Source organism: Pseudorca crassidens, chromosome 8 (assembly GCF_039906515.1).
Source record: "Pseudorca crassidens isolate mPseCra1 chromosome 8, mPseCra1.hap1, whole genome shotgun sequence".
Taxonomy (NCBI): domain Eukaryota; kingdom Metazoa; phylum Chordata; class Mammalia; order Artiodactyla; family Delphinidae; genus Pseudorca; species Pseudorca crassidens.
Genome location: NC_090303.1, coordinates 87,279,063 through 87,299,277, shown reverse-complemented (window position 1 = coordinate 87,299,277; position 20,215 = coordinate 87,279,063). Strand labels below are relative to the sequence as shown.

General features: G+C 39.2%; 1 protein-coding gene across 2 annotated transcripts in view; it reads left to right on the top strand.

Annotated features, from left to right (window-relative positions):
- The window catches only part of CHCHD3 (coiled-coil-helix-coiled-coil-helix domain containing 3), a 288,144-nt gene that overhangs the window by 222,838 nt on the left and 45,091 nt on the right, over nt 1-20,215 (top strand). For both annotated transcript variants that reach the window (XM_067747054.1, XM_067747053.1), the window contains one exon: nt 5,658-5,728. In XM_067747054.1, coding sequence (XP_067603155.1) covers nt 5,658-5,728 — 71 coding nt within the window. The remainder of the gene's footprint in view (nt 1-5,657; nt 5,729-20,215) is intronic.

Here is a 20,215-nt window from a genome sequence, read left to right as displayed (position 1 = left end):
TTCTTTGAAATAGCAGTGTGGATGTTACTTATTAGAAACACTGACCACACAGGTCTTAAAGTTTGACTATTATAGAAAATGATCAGACAAAAATACAATTAATGTAAGTATGTACTACTACAAACTGTAGGGTTGGTTAACCAAATAACCACAAATTTAGTTATAAGGATGACATTAAAGTAACAATAATTTACAATTAGTAAACAAAAATAGCAGCATGTACAACCTATGGCCATCTCAAGACAACACAGATAACGAAAGCAATGCTTCTGAAAATTACGGTACGTCTGCTGCCTGTGAGTACCAGTTCAGAGGAAGAACATTGCAGCAGTGGAAGGCAAGAGTCAGAGCTCTTGGGCAGTTTTGGGTCCATCAGTGACTTGTGGACAGTACCAGTAGACTCCCTAATTTGGAGCATCTTTGTAAAAATTATAGCTATATTCAGTTGTGGAAAATAGTTTTGCCATAATTCTTCAAAAACACTGATTTTTCACTTTGAATGGTATGCTAAACAGTAATTTTTATTATCCTTTCATTGTTCTAGAAACCCAGTAGTGTCCAAACTTAGTGTGTGTTCAGAGTCATTGAGATGCTTCTGAGCTTGCAGCTTCTGGGCCTCATCCTCAGAGGTTCAGGGTGTGGCCCAGGAGTCTGCAGTTTCACAAGCTCTGCAGATGGTTCTGAAGTGGATGGTCCCCATTCCTTTTACCAAGGGCTCACAAAATAGAAGGGCAGGAGTTGGGGCAACTTCCTGAAAACCTGGATCTGGAGCTCAGGCAGCCCCTGAAGGGGCATCTGAAACCACTCACCCCTTCCCCCTTTTTCCCAGTCCTTGCAATAGCCCGTCTGCCTCTTCCTCCCGACAGTGGACAGTTAGGTCTTTACGGTGATAAAGCTTGACCTGTGTAGCTGGAGGGAGGTTCGCACAGTGCAAACCTAGGCTCTCTCAGTTATTGACAGTGAATAGGGGAGGCGCGCGTGCTTTGCCTGACTCAGGTCTGCCCTTCTATAGCTCCATGTTTACCTCCTTTTCCATATTTCTTAATCAGGCTGTAGGGAATTTACACTTTTCTAAGAATAGCTACCCACTCTTTGAAGATTTTTGTGTTTGAAGGCTTTTCCTCTGAGGCTACTGTTTTCATTATTGAGCAAGAGAGTCAATGAAGATTGTCATTATATCAGTAAGGTCTAAATATGCAATAATGTCATTTAAAAATTAATGGGGCTTCCCTGGTGGCTCAGTGGTTGAGAGTCCGCCTGCCGATGCAGGGGACACGGGTTCGTGCCCCGGTCCGGGAGGATCCCACATGCCTCAGAGTGGCTGGGCCCGTGAGCCATGGCTACTGAGCCTGCGCGTCGGGAGCCTGTGCTCCACAACGGGAGAGGCCACAACAGTGAGAGAGGCCCACGTACCGCAAAAAAAAAAAAAAAAACAATAAAAAATAAATAAAATAAATAAAAATTAATGCATCGTTAGAACACCACAGAAATCCTTGCTGCAAACAATGGATGCAAAAAAACTGATGGCAAAAGTTTAAGGTGAAACAGTGTATTTGCATAATCTCAAAGAATCTCCTGTAAAATATTGATTACAACAGGAAAAATAGTAACTTTGCTATGGAGAAACCCTTAGGCACCACTTTAATCAAGTGGTCAAGATCAACAGCACCAGTAAAACGATCTATTGATGTAATGTAATGTAGCCCGGGATGCAATGTGTGGAGAAGGGCACGTCACTTCTGTGGTATCCTTCCCTATAACCACAATAGTGTTAGTCTAATTATGAGAAAACATCTAACAGGCCCAAATTGCACATCATTCTACGAAACATCTGACCAGTGTTCTTCGGGAGTGTTGAGGTCATAAAAGAGAAGGCAAGACTGAGGTGCTGTCACAGACGAGAGGAGACAAGAAAGCCATGAGAACTGAATGCCACACAGGGCCCGGGACTAGATCCTGGACTAGAAAAAGAAGGAAATTTGGAAAAATACAAATAAAGTCTGTAATTTAGTTGCTGCTAGTCTCTAGTATTGTGACATTGTTAGTTTATTAGTTTTGATAATTGTACTATGATCATCTAAGGTGTTGGCATGAAGGGAAGCTGAGTGAAGTATATACAGGATCCTTCTTCTATTTTTGCCCCCTTTCTGTAAGTCTAAAATGATTACAAAAGACAAAGTTGAGGAAAAGGTACTTTTGTTTAGTAATGTGTAAACACTCTGCAATAGCTTAGCATTTAAGAATCTATCTCCACTCAGCTAACCTCCTCTTCAGCATGTATTCCCCACACGTACTTTTATGTTCTAGTTCTACTAAAGCATTTGTTGTTGTTAGCACCTTTGGGGAGTGAGAGGGAGTAACACAATTTTTGTATGTATCACAAAGTATTTACGACCAGTGTAACAACTGGATAGGTACCACACCTTATTTTTGAAAATGTGACAGTGCAGTGAAGTCCCCCTGTTCCCTTCCTTTATGGCACTCTGCCCCTCTCATCCTCTTTTACCACCCACACATAACTGCCACCACTTAGAGATAATCCATAGAATTTGCTCTTTACTGATCCTGTTTCATTATTTGCCCTTTTTCATCCAAAGTAACATAAATTGCATTGTACTGTATCATATCTACAACTTTCTTTTTTTGCCCCACATGTATGTCTGATTCATTCTTTTTCATCACTATATATAGATAGGTATCCATTTTATGAATACCCAATATATATTTATCCTTTCTCCTGCTGGCAGACGTATTGGGAATGTTTTTGGTTTGGGGTTTTGTTTTGCTTTTTGCATAGTTGTTCATTTTTTAAAGTATTTTCTCAGGTCAAAAGAGATCTCTACTTTTTCTGAACTCCATTAACATTGTGTACCACTTTTAGCTTAATATTTGTGACCTTTTATTTATTTATTTTTTTTTTAACTTTTTTTTTTTTTAAACCCCACATTTGTTTATTTATTTATTCTTGGGCTGTGTTGGGTCTTCGTTTCTGTGCGAGGGCTTTCTCTAGTTGTGGCAAGCGGGGGCCACTCTTCATCACAGTGCGCAGGCCTCTTACTATCGTGGCCTCTCTTGTTGCGGAGCACAGGCTCCAGACGCGCAGGCTCAGTAGTTGTGGCTCACGGGCCTAGTTGCTCCGTGGCATGTGGGATCTTCCCAGACCAGGGCTCAAACCCGTGTCCCCTGCATTAGCAGGCAGATTCTCAACCACTGCGCCACCAGAGAAGCGCTGTGACCTTTTATTATAATTATTTTTCTTTTCTCCTGTAGCAGATGGAAAGCTCTTTGAGGATCTAGTTCTCCAAGATGGACTTATTGGGATAATAAGGATTTAATTTTGTTGGATGAATAAGTAAATACTTAGTGAATTAAACACTGTCTACATATAGATGTTGGGCATATTTGTGTTTATTTTCTTAGTTATATGGTGTTGCCTCTTGGGGACTTTTCTTTGTTACATTTATGCAGTGTCAGAAACTGGTCACTGAGCTAGAAATATGGAGCATAAATAAGCCTAAAACTTTAAGAAATTATATTCTAGGTTTGCAGCCATCACAGGTACAGGGTTTTTTTTGGTGTGTTTAACATTGAAGGAGAAAGTTTGACAAAGTTAGCAATTTAATCTACATTTGGCATTACAGAGCAGAAGGGAGCTCTCTATATTATGGCAGAAGTCTTGCTTTTGTGTATCATTCTATATTGATAATTTTGAATTTGTACCCAGAATGGAATTGCCCAAATTAGTTCTTTTCTTCCAAAATTCTTTTATTTGGATGTTAATCTTACCCTGCAAAAACACTGAGCAGGTTTCTTAGCTCTCTTGCCTATCTTATTTGATTTCTACAACAGTTTTGGCAGAGATAAGCAGGGCTAGTATCACCCATATTTTACAGATTAGGAACACTGGAACTGAAGCTGGGGGAGGTTTGTTTGCTCAGGGTCACTGAACAGAACCAGAGACCAGATCTTTCAGTCTGGTCCCAGACGTTACAGTTTCAGTGTTTAAAATGAGCAAAAATATTTTGTTTTGCTGGCATTTTAATAGATGATTCAGTAACATAATGCCTGTTTGACAGTTCATCATAGTAATGTGTGGAGTTTCTCATCATTGTTAGTGGTCCATTATAACTGCCTTTTTGCTGCCCTCTTTGTTAGAAGCGTTCGAAGAAAAGCTGAAACCAAACATTGCAAAAGAGCGTGTCATGACTGGTGTGTATTTTAAAGGAAAGAAAAACCTCATAAGTGGAACTGATACGAAGGAGTGACACAACCTAAAGTTAAAATATCGGAGGAGACAAATGGCTTTTTGATAGCTCGAGACCTACCAATGAATTAAAACTTCTCGGCATATGGACTGGTGCAGTTCATCACTCACGTTGCAATCTAAAAAATGCAGAAGCAGTACACGTAAATATTGTCTTCATGTCAGAAATACACCTTTGTGTTTGAAAATGATAAAAAATTACAATCGATCCTTACAACTGTTCTGTTCATCTTTATTGATCAGGTGCAAGAAAGATAAATCGCAGCCCAAATAAGATTATAGTAAATGTTAGCATCGTAGGGGACTCTAGGTTGATAGAAAGCCATTCATCATCTCAAATGGTGACCTGTCCATTGCTCCAGCCATCCTGAGTCTGCTGTCTAATCACATACCTATTGATTTTATCTACATCCAACAAACCTGGATGTGACTGTCATTGGGCAACCCAGATTGTTAAATGCAAAGGGGTCACTGGTGTGAAGAGGATTTCATTTTCATTTTCTTACCAACCAACAATGATTTATTAAAAAATAAACTACCCTAAGTCATGCATGTGAAACCTGAGTGATTAGGGAATGAAGGGGCACAGTAGACTGCATTTTGGGGTCTACTGCATTTTGTTCCTTTGCACTGTGATGCATTTTGCAGGGTATTTCATGGAGTCTGAAGACTCATAGGGTCATTTAGGCCACCCTCTGCAGTAAGACAGGTTTCACAGTAGCTAGCCAGAATGGATCATTTTTAATTTTGCTGCCCCAGGAAAGGCATTACTTTGCTCTTACAACTTGATTTATGTTGCTTATGTGTTCATTCATGTAATATTGAAACATTTTTTAATAAAAATTACCTAAATCTGCACCCCTGTTCTTACTGATTAATTTGTTATAAATGTTGATGCTCTGTGGTCATATGGAGATGATAGAACAAACTCTACTCCATAAAGAATCCATCTTGAGGATAAATGTACTGTGTAAAAAGAAATGATCCTTTCATATCCTAGGTGGAACACTGGAATAATAGGCAAGTATAGTGTGTGAATATCATATTCAATCAAAGTGTCTTTTGATCTTGCAGTGGTGGATTCCAAATAAGGGAGATCAAAATAATCTTTCAAAAATGTGTTAGGAATTTTCTCAGAAGGATCAAATAATGATGAATTACAAATGTGAACATTTACTCTTTAATTACAGCCTGTATACCGACAACTATACTGTTATTAAATGGGTAGCTTTACATGTATTTTTGTAAGTATTCATGCTACCATGCAAGAAATCTTTCTCCTACTGCTTGAGTGGCCGACACAAGATTTTATGTATTTTTTTGAAATCATAGGTCTTGCACACATTTTGTCCTCTTGGATACTGAAAACTCTGCTATCGATCTTTATCCGCAGAGCTCAGAGTTCTACAAAGTCACCACTGAGCAATACCAGAAAGCTGCTGAGGAGGTGGAAGCAAAGTTCAAGTAAGTTTTTAATAGTATTATCATTATTTACCCTCTTGACAAGATGAAAATACACCTTTATTGCTCTTTGATATGTTAGCCCTCTGGAATACTTGGAAATGTGTTTGGATCAATGTTGCTCTAGTGGAATTCAAATGCAAGGAATGGGCATTTGGTGACTGTGTTGCAACTCAATTTTATGAACTCAGGGGAAATTGAAAGCAATGGTGATAGAATTTTCATTTGGAATATTATATAAGATAGGATACCATTGATTATAAAGGTGATGTTAAATTTCTATCTCTATTAATAGAAACACAGAAATCATTCACTTGTGTATCATAAAATGGTGGGCATGTCCAACGGGTATCTGCCTTTCTCCCATTTAAGCTTTTTTCATTTCTTCACATGTACCTTGACAGCATTTAAATCACAGACTTTACCTTGCCCTTGATTATGAGGGTGATGTTAAATTGCTACCTGTGTTAATCCTTGGAATGTTTAAATGAATGTTCTGTAATTGATGGATCAAAGTGTCTGCGACCCATAGCCCTGTACTTTCCCTTTGCTTCCAGTGCTCACATTAGGTCAGAAAACATCATTCAGAATTTTCCTGAGTGTATAAATAGTTCTGTTGTGTAACCTCTGTTAGCCGCACTTGTGCAAATTAGTGAAGCACAGAAAGGTGCTGTGACAGGTTTAGTTGAAAGAGTGCATTGGGCTCTGACCTCCTTCCTTGGCATGTTTATAAACATTTGATAAAATGATTAAACCCTAAGGCAGAATGTTGTTACTTTCTGCTATAGTGCAGTTTGTGTGGTAATGGATGTTGGTGTTATTTTAATGTTGATTTAAAAAAAGACTTTTTAAAAAGATGGTTTGAGGTATCTTTAAATAGACAAAAACCTTTAGTCTTCCTTAGTGAATTATCTCTTTAGGGGCAGTTGGGAAAGGCCTTCTAAAAATGAGCCATAAATCTCACTCTTAAAGGTTAATATGCTATCTTTAGAATTTAGATATGGTATTGGATAGACTTGATTTTAAAAGGCACTCTACATATGTATTCTCAAAGTTAGGTTTTTATCCTTCCCATTAATGTTAAAGCAATGTTTTTTAAACCTTTGGTCTCTGTACCTTGAGAACCTTTGACTTGGCACCCTGGGTCTTTCTTCCTTGTAAGATGATAACTATACAAATAACTAAAATTTAAGTTAAAGGAGATCAATTCTAACTAGAATGATCTATGAAGTCATTATAAAGAAGATGGTATTTTAGTTGAGGCTTGAAGAGGAGTATTGAATAATGAGGAAGGAAAGGTATTCAAAACGAAAACATCTTCAGTAGTTGGGTGACAAACTAGTTAAGAGCAGTGGTTTGATTCACAGAGACTGGTGCGAGATACAGCTGGAAAGGTTGGTAGGGTCATTCATTAGCTGCTGGGCTAAGAAGTTGGTCTTCATTTAGCCAGAAGGCATTGGAAGGTGTTTAACCAGGTGAGTACCCCAATTTCTGTTGCCCTTTAGGAATTAGTCTGATAGTTGATGTGAGGTTTGATTGGAGGTGTGCGGGGGGGGAAAAAAAGCCAGAGATACCAGATGAGATATCTCTATAAGTGAAAGAGAAAAGGAGGGGATGGATGCAAAAGTCACTGAGAGATTAGACATGAATTAGTGATGAATTGGTGTACTGGTTTGCTAGGGCTGCCACAGACTGACTGGCTTAAACAACAGAAGTTTGTTTTCTCACAATTCTGGAGGCTGGAAGTTCAGGATCAAGGTGGAAGCAGGGTTGGTTTCTCCGGGGGCCTTTCTCCTTTGCTTGCAGATGGCTGTCTTTACATGGCCTTCCTCTCTGCATCTGTGTCCTAATCTCCTTCTCATATAAATCACATTGGATTAGGGCCCATCCTGATGACTTCATTTTAACTTACTTACCTCTTTAAAAATCCTCTGTCCAAATTTGTTTTCTGAAGTACCAGGCATTAGGACTTCAACATAAGAATTTTGGGGGAGACACAGTTCAGCCCATAACACTTGGATAGAAAGGATAAAGGAGAAACCGAAATATAAGCTTAGTTTATTGGAAAATTGGTGGAAGCTGAATTTCATAGAGAGAGAAGTCTGATTTTAGATGAAAAGAATTGGCTTCTCTTCTGAAGCCATGCCCAGCTGCCAAGTCATTCAGCCTGGGCTAGCCTACTGCAGAATGGGAGGCTGCATGTAGCACAAATGGAAAAGTCATCATGACTTACCTTCTGCAAGACAGCATGGACCTGTAGTTTGGACTTAGGTTTAAGCAGAGCCTCAGCAGCATCATTCTCTTTTATCTTTAGAAGGTATTATTCTTTATTAGGTCCTTCTCCAATCTGGTGTAGTAAACAGTTTGGCCTTTCCCACAGTGAGCTCTGGCCCTTGTACCTAGCTCCTGGGACAAACCTCTAAACCCTTGGAATTTCCCAAGTGAAAGAAATGTCTTATTATTTATGATGGGCCCCTTATGACGTGTGGTATCAGCCCGGTGCCAAACACTGAATTCAGCCACGGGGCAGTCAGGCAGGCAAGAATGTGTGATGAGGCTCCAGTGAAGCTCAGGACACTAAAGTCTGGGTGAGCGTCTCTCGTTGATACTACTCTGCATTTGTTACACAGCGATACCAGGAGGGAAACGCATCCTGAGGACAGTGGGAACATTGCATCTGGAAACCCCTCAGACTTTGGTTTCTTTTCCTTTTGGCTGATTCTCTGTATCATTTCCCATAATAAGCCATCACTCTGAGTTTAATAGCTTTAGTGAGTTCCGTGAGTCCTTTTATTGAATTATCAAAGCTTAGGGTGGTTTGGGAACCCCTTGAACTTGCAGATGATACTAGAAGTGAGGACAGTCTTGGGGACTCTGCCCTCAGACTTTGCAGTTTGGCTAACTCCAGTGCAAACAAAAACCCAGGAATTTCAAAGCTAGGTTTTTCAGAAAGTGACTTTCATTATATCATTTTTTTCAGCTACTACCTGCTAGCCTGAGCTTCCTAGAATATCGTATTTTGATTTGCATTGAGTTCATTAGTGTCACACCAAGGAAGTGATAGTGCTTTGGATGTAAGAGATGTTTACCATCTTTGAAGACACAGAGGTTCCTCAACGGAATTTTGTTTCTCCTTAGAAACTTGAGCACCTCATATAATCATGACATCTTCAGTCTTTCACAAGGCAGAGTACTGTATTCTTTCTATTGCCTGGCAGAGCTGAACTCAGCAGTTCCTCTTGGACAGCAAACTCTGAAGGACTTTGAGGAGGACTTAGTTAATTTTATGTGATGGAAGGATTCATTTGGATACATCTTGGTTACAGGAGATGGAAGCTTTTTAAATTGCAATTTCAAGGGCACTATTATGCACCTGATAGGGTGGTCACATAAAATCACTGTAAAGAGAAAGAATAAAGAATGCTCCGAGCATTTGAGGCCACGTGTGATGAACAGCAGTTACATTGGGGCATCCTGCAGGATAGCTAATGGAATTATTTTAGGGAGGCTTAAATATTAACTCACACTTCAGTCCCTCACTTTATAGTTTGGTGGTAAACCAGTAAAACACTTTAGATTTATTGGAATTTTCCCCCCTATTTTATCAACACATCATTCATTCATAGTGCTTCTATGCAACATGCCCTCCCCTGCATTCTGAATATACAGCCATGAAGGAGATAGGTGGGGTCTTATCAGCGTGGAGCTTAGAGCTCGTCAGAGGAGGGCAAGAATAAGACAGATTTAATAAACCAAAGCTTTTTAAAAATCCACAGTTGGTTCCACTGTGATGAGATAATTGTATCCCTAATAAATATCAAATTATTAAAACTTACTATTTCTTTTTTCAATGGAAATTAAGTAATTTGGGATCAAGAATGTGTGCTGTTTATTTTCCTGCAATAACTTTTTCCCCAAAATAGCTTTAAAATTTTGGCTATAAAACCCAAATCACTGGGTAAACCCAGTGATACATGTATTTTTTACATCTAGCTTTTATTCAAGAGATATACCTTTTCTTTTCCCAGCTCAACTGAAACAGTCATTATAAGCACTTCATATCACCTTTATCACCCTTTGTTATTAGCTGTTAAATAGAGCAAGTTATGGTGTTAGTTCTGAGTTAGTTACATGGCGGTAGTACCATGTTATAACTAAGCTACTGAAAATTATGTTCAGTATTAATCCTTATATTCTAACTTGTAGGTAATTAAGCGAAATGTTATATTAAATGTTACATTGATAGCGCTTAGCACAGGTCTAGCACAAAGTAAATGCTCAATAAATATTAGACTTTTTTTATTATGTATTATTATTATGATATTATTATTTTATTATCATGTCCAACTCATGTTATGAAACTATGCACCATAGGGGAGATTTCTGTATCTGGTTCCAAACGAAATCTAGATGATGTTAAAACTTCCCCAGAGAACATTAGGGAGAGTTCTTACCCTTGGGGAGCTCACAGTCCAGCCAGGAGACAGCATATAAAGCTCTCATGACAGGACAGCCCCAAAAGGGATGTGTGTCAGAGCTGTCAGGATGTACAGACAGAATAAGGGGTGTATGGACAGAGTGCCACAGGGGCTCTGTTTGTTAGTCAGCATCAGAATCCAGTTGCCTCAGTGGATTGGGGTCAATATACCACACCCACATAAAGGAAATGTTACCATAGTGTTATGTACACACAAATTGTTTTCAAAATATAAAAACAAACATCAAGCAAATGTAAAGCAAAAGGCAGTGTAAACCTTGTGAAGACAATGTAATATCAAACAAAAGCATTTCAAAGACGATTGATCTTTCACTCCCATGTTTTCCTTTAGATAATTCAGTGGCCAGTTCTACCTTCCCTAAAAATATATATGGGAAGTGACATAGATCTCTCAAAAATATTTTGGACTGATTTTATTAGAGGTATAACTTTTCAACTTGGCTTCAGTATCTTTGAAAGATGAAGCACTCGTAAAGGAGTATGGTTCTGTGCAATTGGATGTGAATACTGGTAATGCTCCTTTGTGTGCCAGATGTTAGGAGGGGTTTTCACTTTTTTTTTTTTTTTTTTTTTTGCGGTACGTGGGCCTCTCACTGTTGTGGCCTCTCCCTCTGTGGAGCACAGGCTCCGGACGCGCAGGCTCAGTGGCCATGGCTCACGGGCCCAGCCGCTCCGTGGCATGTGGGATCTTCCCGGACCGGGGCACGAACCCGTGTCTCCTGCGTCAGCAGACAGACTCTCAACCACTGCGCCACCAGGGAAGCCCCTCACTTTTATCCTTGAACGAAGTTGTTGAAACCTGACTTACAAATTTAGGCTCACGGAAGAAGCCTGGGTTATCCTTGCAATGTATTAAAAGATTAGTTACCCTGTGGAAGGAGTTTAGGTGATTGTAGAGTATCTGTGGAATGCTATGCAAAACTCTTACAGATAAAATGGCTTTTTTAAATATCACTATATAGTCAAAGGTTTGCTTCAGTGTAAAATTCTTTGTCTTTAAAATGTTCTTGGTTTTATTAGGGTTTCACTTTGACTGGCAGTGCTGTTTAGTTTCTCTTTAGGGTGTGTGATTTTAATAGCTACACTACGAATGAGTTAGTGAAGCTCAGGATAACACGCCAGTGGTATCAGCAGGTGTTTCTCATGTTCTCTGTAATTACACATGTGGATTATGGACAGTTTTAAGCAACAGTGTTTAAAGATCCTGCTTAATTGGCTGTAAAATAATTAAATAAGGTTTTGACTGGCAAATTTATAATTCTGTTAGATGCATAAGCCAGTGCGCTTGAATGTCAATGTGACTTCAATTTGGAAATATTAGATTAATAGAACTAATTGTCCTGCAGGTACAAAGTTTACTCTGATTAATAGTCTTAAAACTCTTATAGAAGTTTAGCCAAGTAAATTTATGTTACTTACCATTCTGCTTAAACTTTTAATTAAAACATATTTCCAAAGTTTGCAGTGTTTCAGCATTGCTGTGCTTCTTTCCAGGTTTTCCAAAGCTGAGCTCCTATAATTTTTCAGTGACTCCAGCTGCCTCATTGAGTAACTTGCCCTATCAAAAGGATTAAAATTATATACTTTCAGATATTTACTTGTATCTGCAGCTGACAGTTTCCCTGCACATTGTCTCTAACACTTATCGATGTCTGCTTATAACCTACTTTAGTGCTGCGTGAATGGCTCTGATATACCAAATGTACATGATAAATGTTTTATCTCTGATTCTCGTTGATCAATTTCTAAATGATCAAATGGTTTATCTCAGTAAGACACTAATTCACATTGATCAAATTCTCAGTGACCAAGTTGACTTGGTTTCTGCTGAACACAAATTGTATTAAAACAACATTACTTGAACATGCTGGCTTTTCTAATGCAGGAGTTATGTTACCAGCAGTTACAGTATAACTCGAGTTATTGTATTATAAAGATGTCTTCTCCCTAATGAAAAGTTTACATAAGAAGAAAAGAATGCGATATTACAGGAAGAACAGGGCTTCGAGCAAGGATTGGGGCTTTTACTAACTAATTAAATTCTGCATTTGTATTGGGCCTTTTTCCCCCTTTTTTTAATTTGAAGGGCTGTGAGCAGGAAATATAGCAGCTGCAGTGGTGACATTTTATTCCCTACGGTCCTTAGAGCCAAGCAACATCTTGATTATTCAGTAAGAGGCTTAGCAATTGAAGAGGCTAAATTCTAGAAAAAGTAAATATACCTGTGCTCCTTCTGCATACACTTGGTTATAATTGCCTAGTTAGCAGTATAGGGTTGTTTGTTGTTTTTTTTTTTAAACATCAACTCACCTGTGTCAACTTCCACAGTATTTCATGTACCCACTAGAGTTTGTCCAATAGCAAATACCCATTTGGCTGAAACAAAGTCTCAGTTATTTAGAACACCCAGTTCCTCAGGCAGGTTATTTATTCCACCTTTGACTTGTCTCTTCCATCTGTAAAATGTAAATTTTAACTGCCATTCTCTTTAGGGCATTCAAGCTCAGAAGGTTTAAAAGTTGAAAAAGAAAAAAAAAAGTTGTCATTGATCTTCATCTAAAAAATGGACCTAAGTAGTTTTATTTAGTTGTAAGACACCAGCTGACCTTTTAGTTATGTTGTGTGTGGTATGGCAGCCCCTTTTGTACTTCATCAGGGGATATGTGGAGAGCAGCCTGCCGCCTCTCAAACTAAGAAGCTGTGTGTGTCATTCTCTTCCCCCACACCCCCCAAAGCAACAAATTAGTTCCGAGGCAAGTGAGACCTGCTTTGGAACACACCACTGTTTGACAGTATTTCTTACCATGGGCGTGTAGAATTGGTTAGATTTGTAAGGAAACCTTAGGCGATCAGTGCCTTCCCCCCCTTAAAATTAGAGCCCTCCTAATCAGATCTGTCTAGTTAGTTAGTTTCTTCTTATTTCTTTAAGTTGGAGCTCTAGCCTTAGTCTACATACTTATTCTCTAAGGTAACAGAAGTAAATGCCAAGAAACATTAACACCACTTGCGAGTTAGGTTTCCACCTGTATCATTTCTGCATACACTTGGTTATAATTACCTATTTAGAAGTGTAGGGTTGTTTGTTGTTTATATTATGTTAAGACATGACACCATAACACTCCTAGAAGAGAACACAGGCAGAACAGCCTACGACATAAATCGTAGCAACACTTTCCTAGGTCAGTCTCCCAAAGCAATAGAAACAAAAGCAAAAACAAACAAATGGAACCCAGTCAAACTCACAAGCCCCTGTACAGCCAAGGAAACCACAAACAAAATGAAAAGACAACCCTCGGACTGGGAGAAAACACTCAAAAATGATGCGACCAACAAGGGCTCCATCTCTAAAACACACAAACAGCTCATACAGCCCAACAACAAGAAAACAACCCAATCAAAAAATGGGCAGAAGACCCAAACAGACCCCTCTCCGAAGAAGACAGCCAACAGGCACGTGAAAAGATGCTCAGCATTGCCAACCATCAAGAGAAATGCAGATCAAAGCCGCCCAAGCCGGCCAGAATGGACATCATCAAAAAGTCCACAAGTAACAAATTCTGGAGAGTACGGAGGAGAAAGGGACACTCCCCCCCCCCCCCCCCCACCACCACCACTCACACACACTCTCTCTCTCTGCTGGTGGGAATGCAGACTGGTGCAGCCACCTTGTAAAACAGCATGGACTGTTGACTGTCGACTGTTGCTCGCAGGATTCCACTCAGTCCAGAGGTGTCTGTAGAAGGGGGCAGGGCAGGATGGCAAAGTTGATTGGAATATAGGACTAAGAGGGCAGGACAGGGATGTAAGCCATACGACAGTATTATCTGTTCCACAAAATAGAACACAAACTGCTGCTGTTGCATGAACATGTGCAGTTGGTCTCAAGGTCAAGAGGGTCACAGTGGAAACTTCCTTATCACTTCAACACAGTATGTGAAGGAACCTAGCCACTGAGGCCAGATTGGCCACATCCTGCCTTAAATCCATGACCTGGAATTCTCTTCCCTGTCTCAGCGGTGGCAGCTGGCGTTTGTTTGGGTTGCTCTGGGCATATTCTTTCCTTTAATATAATCTATTTATGTGTTTCATGTAAATTATCAAAATCAGTCTTGTTGCAGCCCTTAGGTTAGTGGCCATAAACTCCTGAATTCATGATTTGTTCTGCGTGGGATAACAAATCGTTCTGTTTTCCCCTACAGGAACATTAGCATTGAACTTTCTTCCTTAATCAATACAATCCATTAAGAATCCAGCATTACCCTACATGGTTATATGAAATATTAATTGCACACTATTAGTTAGATAAATGAAGTTTCTGCCAAAATGATAGCTTGTTTCTTTCTTTGTATCATAATATTTAAAACAAGAACATTTTGAGTTCTAGGGTGCATGGTATTTTAGAATTTATTGATCCTTGCTTATTTGAGTAATTATCTACACAGCTCATAGTTCCCCAAAGATACTTCTAACTGGGATTACTAAGTTTTTTCCTCTTGCTGATTCCAGCAAGAGTTCATTTACTTTTTAAAGGATCCAGTTGGAAATAATTTTTAAAAATTTTCCTTTGATGTTTTCATAGATGAGAAAAAGTTATTTTGCTTTTTGAGTGCCACTCAGCTACAGATAGAAAGCATCGAAGCTTGTAGGGGGGCCAATTAGAGTTAATTACCATCTGACTGACCTGCCACTTCTTAAAATGTCCAGGAAGACTTGTAGGATGTAGATTTTTAATTCTTTCCTTGTGTCAGATTTGCAGAGTTTAACCATCTAGAGCCTTAAGTATGGTAAAAATTATATCAAAGAAGTTATCTATGCATAAAAGTGATAGCTCTCAGGATAGTCTCTGGGAAGTTGTATAGGCTCCGCCATATGGTGATACCTACTTGTTTCATCACTCTGTGGTTTGGGAAGCCTATTCCAAATGTTATCAACCCTCCCTGCTCTCAACCAGATAATTAACTTAGGGTTGCCACTATTTCTGGGGTAAAACCATGGTACTAAAATTGAAACCAAAACTTTCAGGATAATCGTACTTGAATGTGTCTTCCCATTGCTCATTTGAATGTATAATTTCCACATCATCTCTCATGGTGTCAGTCTATCATGGATTCCTATTTCTGGCTCTTTTTATTTTTCTTAAGATGTAAGCAAACAAAATACAAAAATTGATAAATTTGGACCTTATCATGATTAAAAGTTTCTCTCATCTTAAGACACCATTTAGAAAATTTAAAAAATGGGCAGCTAGTGGGAAGCAGCTGCATGGCACAGGGAGATCAGCTTGAGGCTGCCTAGAGGGGTGGGATAGGGTGGGTGGGAGGGAGATGCAAGAGGGAGGGGATATGGGGATATACGTATGCATATAGCTGATTCACTTTGTTATACAGCAGAAACTAACACAACACTGTAAAGCAATTATACTCCAATAAAGATGTTTAAAAAAAATGGGCAAAAGACTTGAACAGACACTTCAAAGGAAGATATAAGAATGGCCACTTAGCACATGAAAAGTGCTAATAACATCATTAGCTATCAGGGAATTGCAAATTAAAACCACTGGAATGATGAAAATTAAAAAGACTGACAATACTAATTGTTTGCAAGGATGTGAAGAAACCAGAATTCTCCTGCTTTGCTATTGGGGGGTATAAAAGAGCAAAGTCACTTTGGAAGAAGTTTGGTGGTGTCATAAATTTAAGCATACATTTATTCTATGACCCAGGAATTCCAGATCTGGGTATTTACCCAAGAGCAAAGAAAATATACATCCACAGAAAGATTTGTACACATGTTCATATCAGGTTTATTCATAGTAGTCAAAAAGAAACTACCCATATGGTCATCGATGAGTTTAGCAGTTTTAAAAAAATAAACTATTCATGCAACAACATGGCTGAATCTCAGAAACATTATGTTAAGCAAAAAGAAGCCAGACACAAAACAGTACCCATTGTGTGATTCCATTTCTGTGGAGTTCAAAAACAGGAAAAATTAGTCTATATTGATAGAAATCAGAAAGTAGTTGATGGGGATAGAGGGGGACTTAATTGAAAATGGACACATGTGAACTTTCTGAGGTATTGAGAATATTTGTTTTTCTGGGTAATAGTTAGCCAGGTATATATACAATTTTACTACAGTGTGAACACCTAAGATCAGTACATTTTTAAAATGTTAATCTTAAAATACCCTAATTTCCTAATTTTAATTAGGGAAAAAAATGTCCGAAATATTGGGAATACCCAACTTTTAACTGTAATTTGTCCCAGGTAAAATAAGTTTCTTCAATTTAATCATAGTCTTAAGAAACCTGTGATTTCTAATCCTATCCATAATCATATTTTCTTACTAGAATTTGAAAACTTCATCTCTGAGTCAGGGCTGTTCATTCAGTGTGCTTGATCTCTACAGATACAGGAGTAAACCTCGCTTTATTTTATTTATTTTCTTAAGAATAAGTCTCCCCCGCTCCCCATTAAATTATGTTTGCCTATTATACTCGTCTCCTTGTTGGCCTAGAGTCTTGTAGATAGGCCTGGTTAAGTTTTTTTTTATAATTGTTTTTTATAGATTTATTTTTATTTATTTATCTTTGGCTGCGTTGGGTCTTTGTCGCTGCTCACGGGCTCCCTCTAGTTGCGGCAAGCGGGGGCAACTGTTTGATGTGGTGCAGGGGCTCGCGGGCTCTAGAGAGCAGGTTCAGTAGTTGTGGCGCACAGGCTTTGTTGCTCCGCGGTATGTGGGATCTTCCCAGACCAGAGATCGAACCCGTGTCCCCTGCATTGGCAGGCGCATTCTTAACCACTTCGCCCAGGGAAGTCCCAGGCCTGGTTAAGTTTTGAAAGTAAATTTTGATAAAGGGGTTTTATAGGCAGTATCTGTACGTGAAACATTTATAGAGTAACACTGGTACTTTTTAATATTATAATCTTAGGCAGCAATTTGTTCATACTATGTACCGAGTCCTGGCAAAATGCTTGAAAACTTGTGAAAGCTTGCATCTTGGCCCTTCCCTACATGTTGAAATGAAAGCACACATGTTCCCATGTAAAAGTGTCGCCAAGCATCCCCAACTTGCTCACATGGCTGCCTTCAGCTGTCTTACGTGCTTTCTCATGCACCAGCCAGCAGTTAAATTGCCATGTTCCTTTTGTGAGTGTGTATGTCTAAATGCTGGTAATCATCTGCGTCCCTTGAAAACTGATAGATGTGCTCATTAAAGGGAGTTCTCACTCTTGGCTCCCTTCACACAAGACACTTCAGCTCCCTTTTCTGGATGAGGCTGGCAAGAAATACTGTGCAGGGATACATCTGGCTTTATACTCCTTTTCAAGAACTAAAAAGCTCCTTTTTCAGTATGTTAAACACACTTGTAGGGACCTTACAAGCACAAAGAAGTCAGCTATATGCCAATTACAATATTAACACAAGAAAGGCTAAGGGCTGCTGTTGTGTGGTGGGATTTTTTTTTTTTTTTTAATGTGCTGCCATTCTCTCTTCATTTTGTTCTCTTGTGCTTCTGAGATTACACAAATACCTATTTATTTGTGAGACAGACCCATCTGTGGAGACTCTGAAGTCCACCAGCCTGCCACTGGTGTAGATCTCAGCAAAGCTGTCTGTGTACAAGGCACATTCAGCGCGGTTTATGATTGGGAGTTTGAAGGTAGCGTACGCCTGTTTCTGCTTTTAGGATGAAAAATGAATTGCCAATTACTGTCGACGTGTTCAGACATGGCACTTCATACGGTAGAAGCTTTCTCGGCCTGTTTTATGCTGGGCTCCCCTCTATGAAACCGTCAGTTCTGAAAAAGGGGTGTGTTTGCAAGGAGGAGAAGAGAGAAGGGGATCAGTCCGATCCGTTGTGGTTTTCTGTGCTCCTGCGGAGTGGTGGGAGGGAGGTCAGTGCCTCTCACCTCTGTTTCCCCAGCAGAGCTCTTGAGCAAGATGAAGTGATCAAAGCTGGGTGCCAGCTTATCATCACAGTCTCATTACTTTGCAAGCTGCACGCCCAGTTGCTGCTGTGTTCTGCATCAGGCTTCGCTGATTTACATTCATAGCACCTCCATTACAGCTCATTTGGTACTATTCACAATTAACCAGTTTTCTTTCCCTGATACAGTTTCTCCAATACAAAAGACCTTAATGTAAAGAAAATAACATCGCTGGGTGTAGGGTGCATCTTTCAGACATCCTGGTTAGTTGACAAGAAGCAGGGATCAGATGTTTTGTCACTACTTTGTCATTTGTGTTTTTGGTGTGGTTAGTGGCGTGTTGGTTTGGAGGTATTTTTGAGGTCTTGGAATTTGAGATACCGGATTTTTCCAGGAGACCAATTTCATCAACTCCGCTGTCCTGGGAGTTCTTTTCAATGAGTGGATTCTGATACATTGTTTTCGTCTGTTTGGTTTCTTCCCCCAGTGAAGAGCTCAATGACGTACATGTATTTTGAAGGGTAGTAAGGTGACAGCTCATCATCAGTATCAACAACACAGCCATCCATCGGGGTGTCTTTGATGCTCTGTGCTCTATGGGCCCTGGAAATACAGAAATATAAGTTTAAGTCCCTGCCCTCAGAGGTCTGATACTTGTTGAAATTACTAGCTCTACTGTAAAGGTGTCAAAACCTGATACAGGAATTATAACTTCAACATTTGTTCAAGAAGAATTGTCGAGTATCTCATACATTCCAGGTGGTTTTTATAAACTTGGAAATACAGAGATGAAGAAGGCATGATGCTTGCCCTCCGGACACTTGCAGTACACATGGGGAGACAGATTGATACAACAGCGGCTATAGTGTGGTAAATGCTAATACGAAGGCACAGACAAGACAGTGTAGGGATGACGAGCAGGATGTAGACTGCGAGAAGAGGTGCCTAGTGTGCAGGCTGGCTCTGCTCACTTTGAGATTTTCTCAAGGTAAGAAGAGGGAGAATGGCTTTCCATGAAGAGGGAATCATATGCTAGAAACGGTTACAATGAATGCAGGGGGAGGTGTGATGGAATAGGAGGCCAAAAAGGAAGATTAGGGTCAGACGCCGAAGGACTTTAAATGCTATGTTTTGAAAGGCAGAGTTAATAGGATGTGAGAATTCGACCAAAAGTTTTGCCTACTTGGGAATATTTTTTTAAATCACCTATCCCTGGTACCCATAATTCACACCATGAGAATTAAGCTTTTGAGTTGGTAGTTTTTTCTAGGAGTCTGTCAAATATACAGATATGATATTTGGTGCATACATATGTGTATGTTATAATAATCACGATTTGCTATTTCATGTTAATTACTATTATCATATAAGCATGTTAATATGCATTAAAAATAAGCAAGTTTTAGCTTACCGTATTGTTTCTTAGCAAAGTTCAGGGCTTTGAGAGAATGAGACATAGGAAAAAGTAGTTTTGATTGAAAAAGTGGAGAGGAAAGAGTTCAGGAAAGGTTTGGTTCATGGGATGCTCTCTGGGGAAATCTTAGGGCAACTTTGCAGAGAAGAAGTTTTAGGAGATAGAGGGTCACCAAAAGCCAATACACTGGTTCCACATTTTAGCACTCCCTGCAGTCCACAACATGAGATCATCTTTTAATTGAAATGGTATAATGATGAACTTAAAAAAAATACTCTTAGCCACGATCTCTTTGTCCGTGGTGTCCTAAGAATTCACTTGGTACCAAATTCTGCATGTTTTTGAAAAGAATGTTTTATAGGCAAATTGTATGTGGTTTATGTCTGTAACTGTGATTATACGCACCCAGTATATATAAAATTAGCTCATAGATTGCTAGTTCCCTTGAAGATTCTAGTATTATTAAATGAACCTTTTAAGAATTCTTTCTCCTTCCCATTTCGTTTTGTGATCAACTTTTGCCTTTTGATATCCTTCCTGGATGCTTAGTGTAGTGAAAAGCATATGAAATTAATAAACGCTATTGGACTTTTAAAATTATCAGTATACTACCCCCCCTTTTTTCTTAGCATGGCAAATGTAAT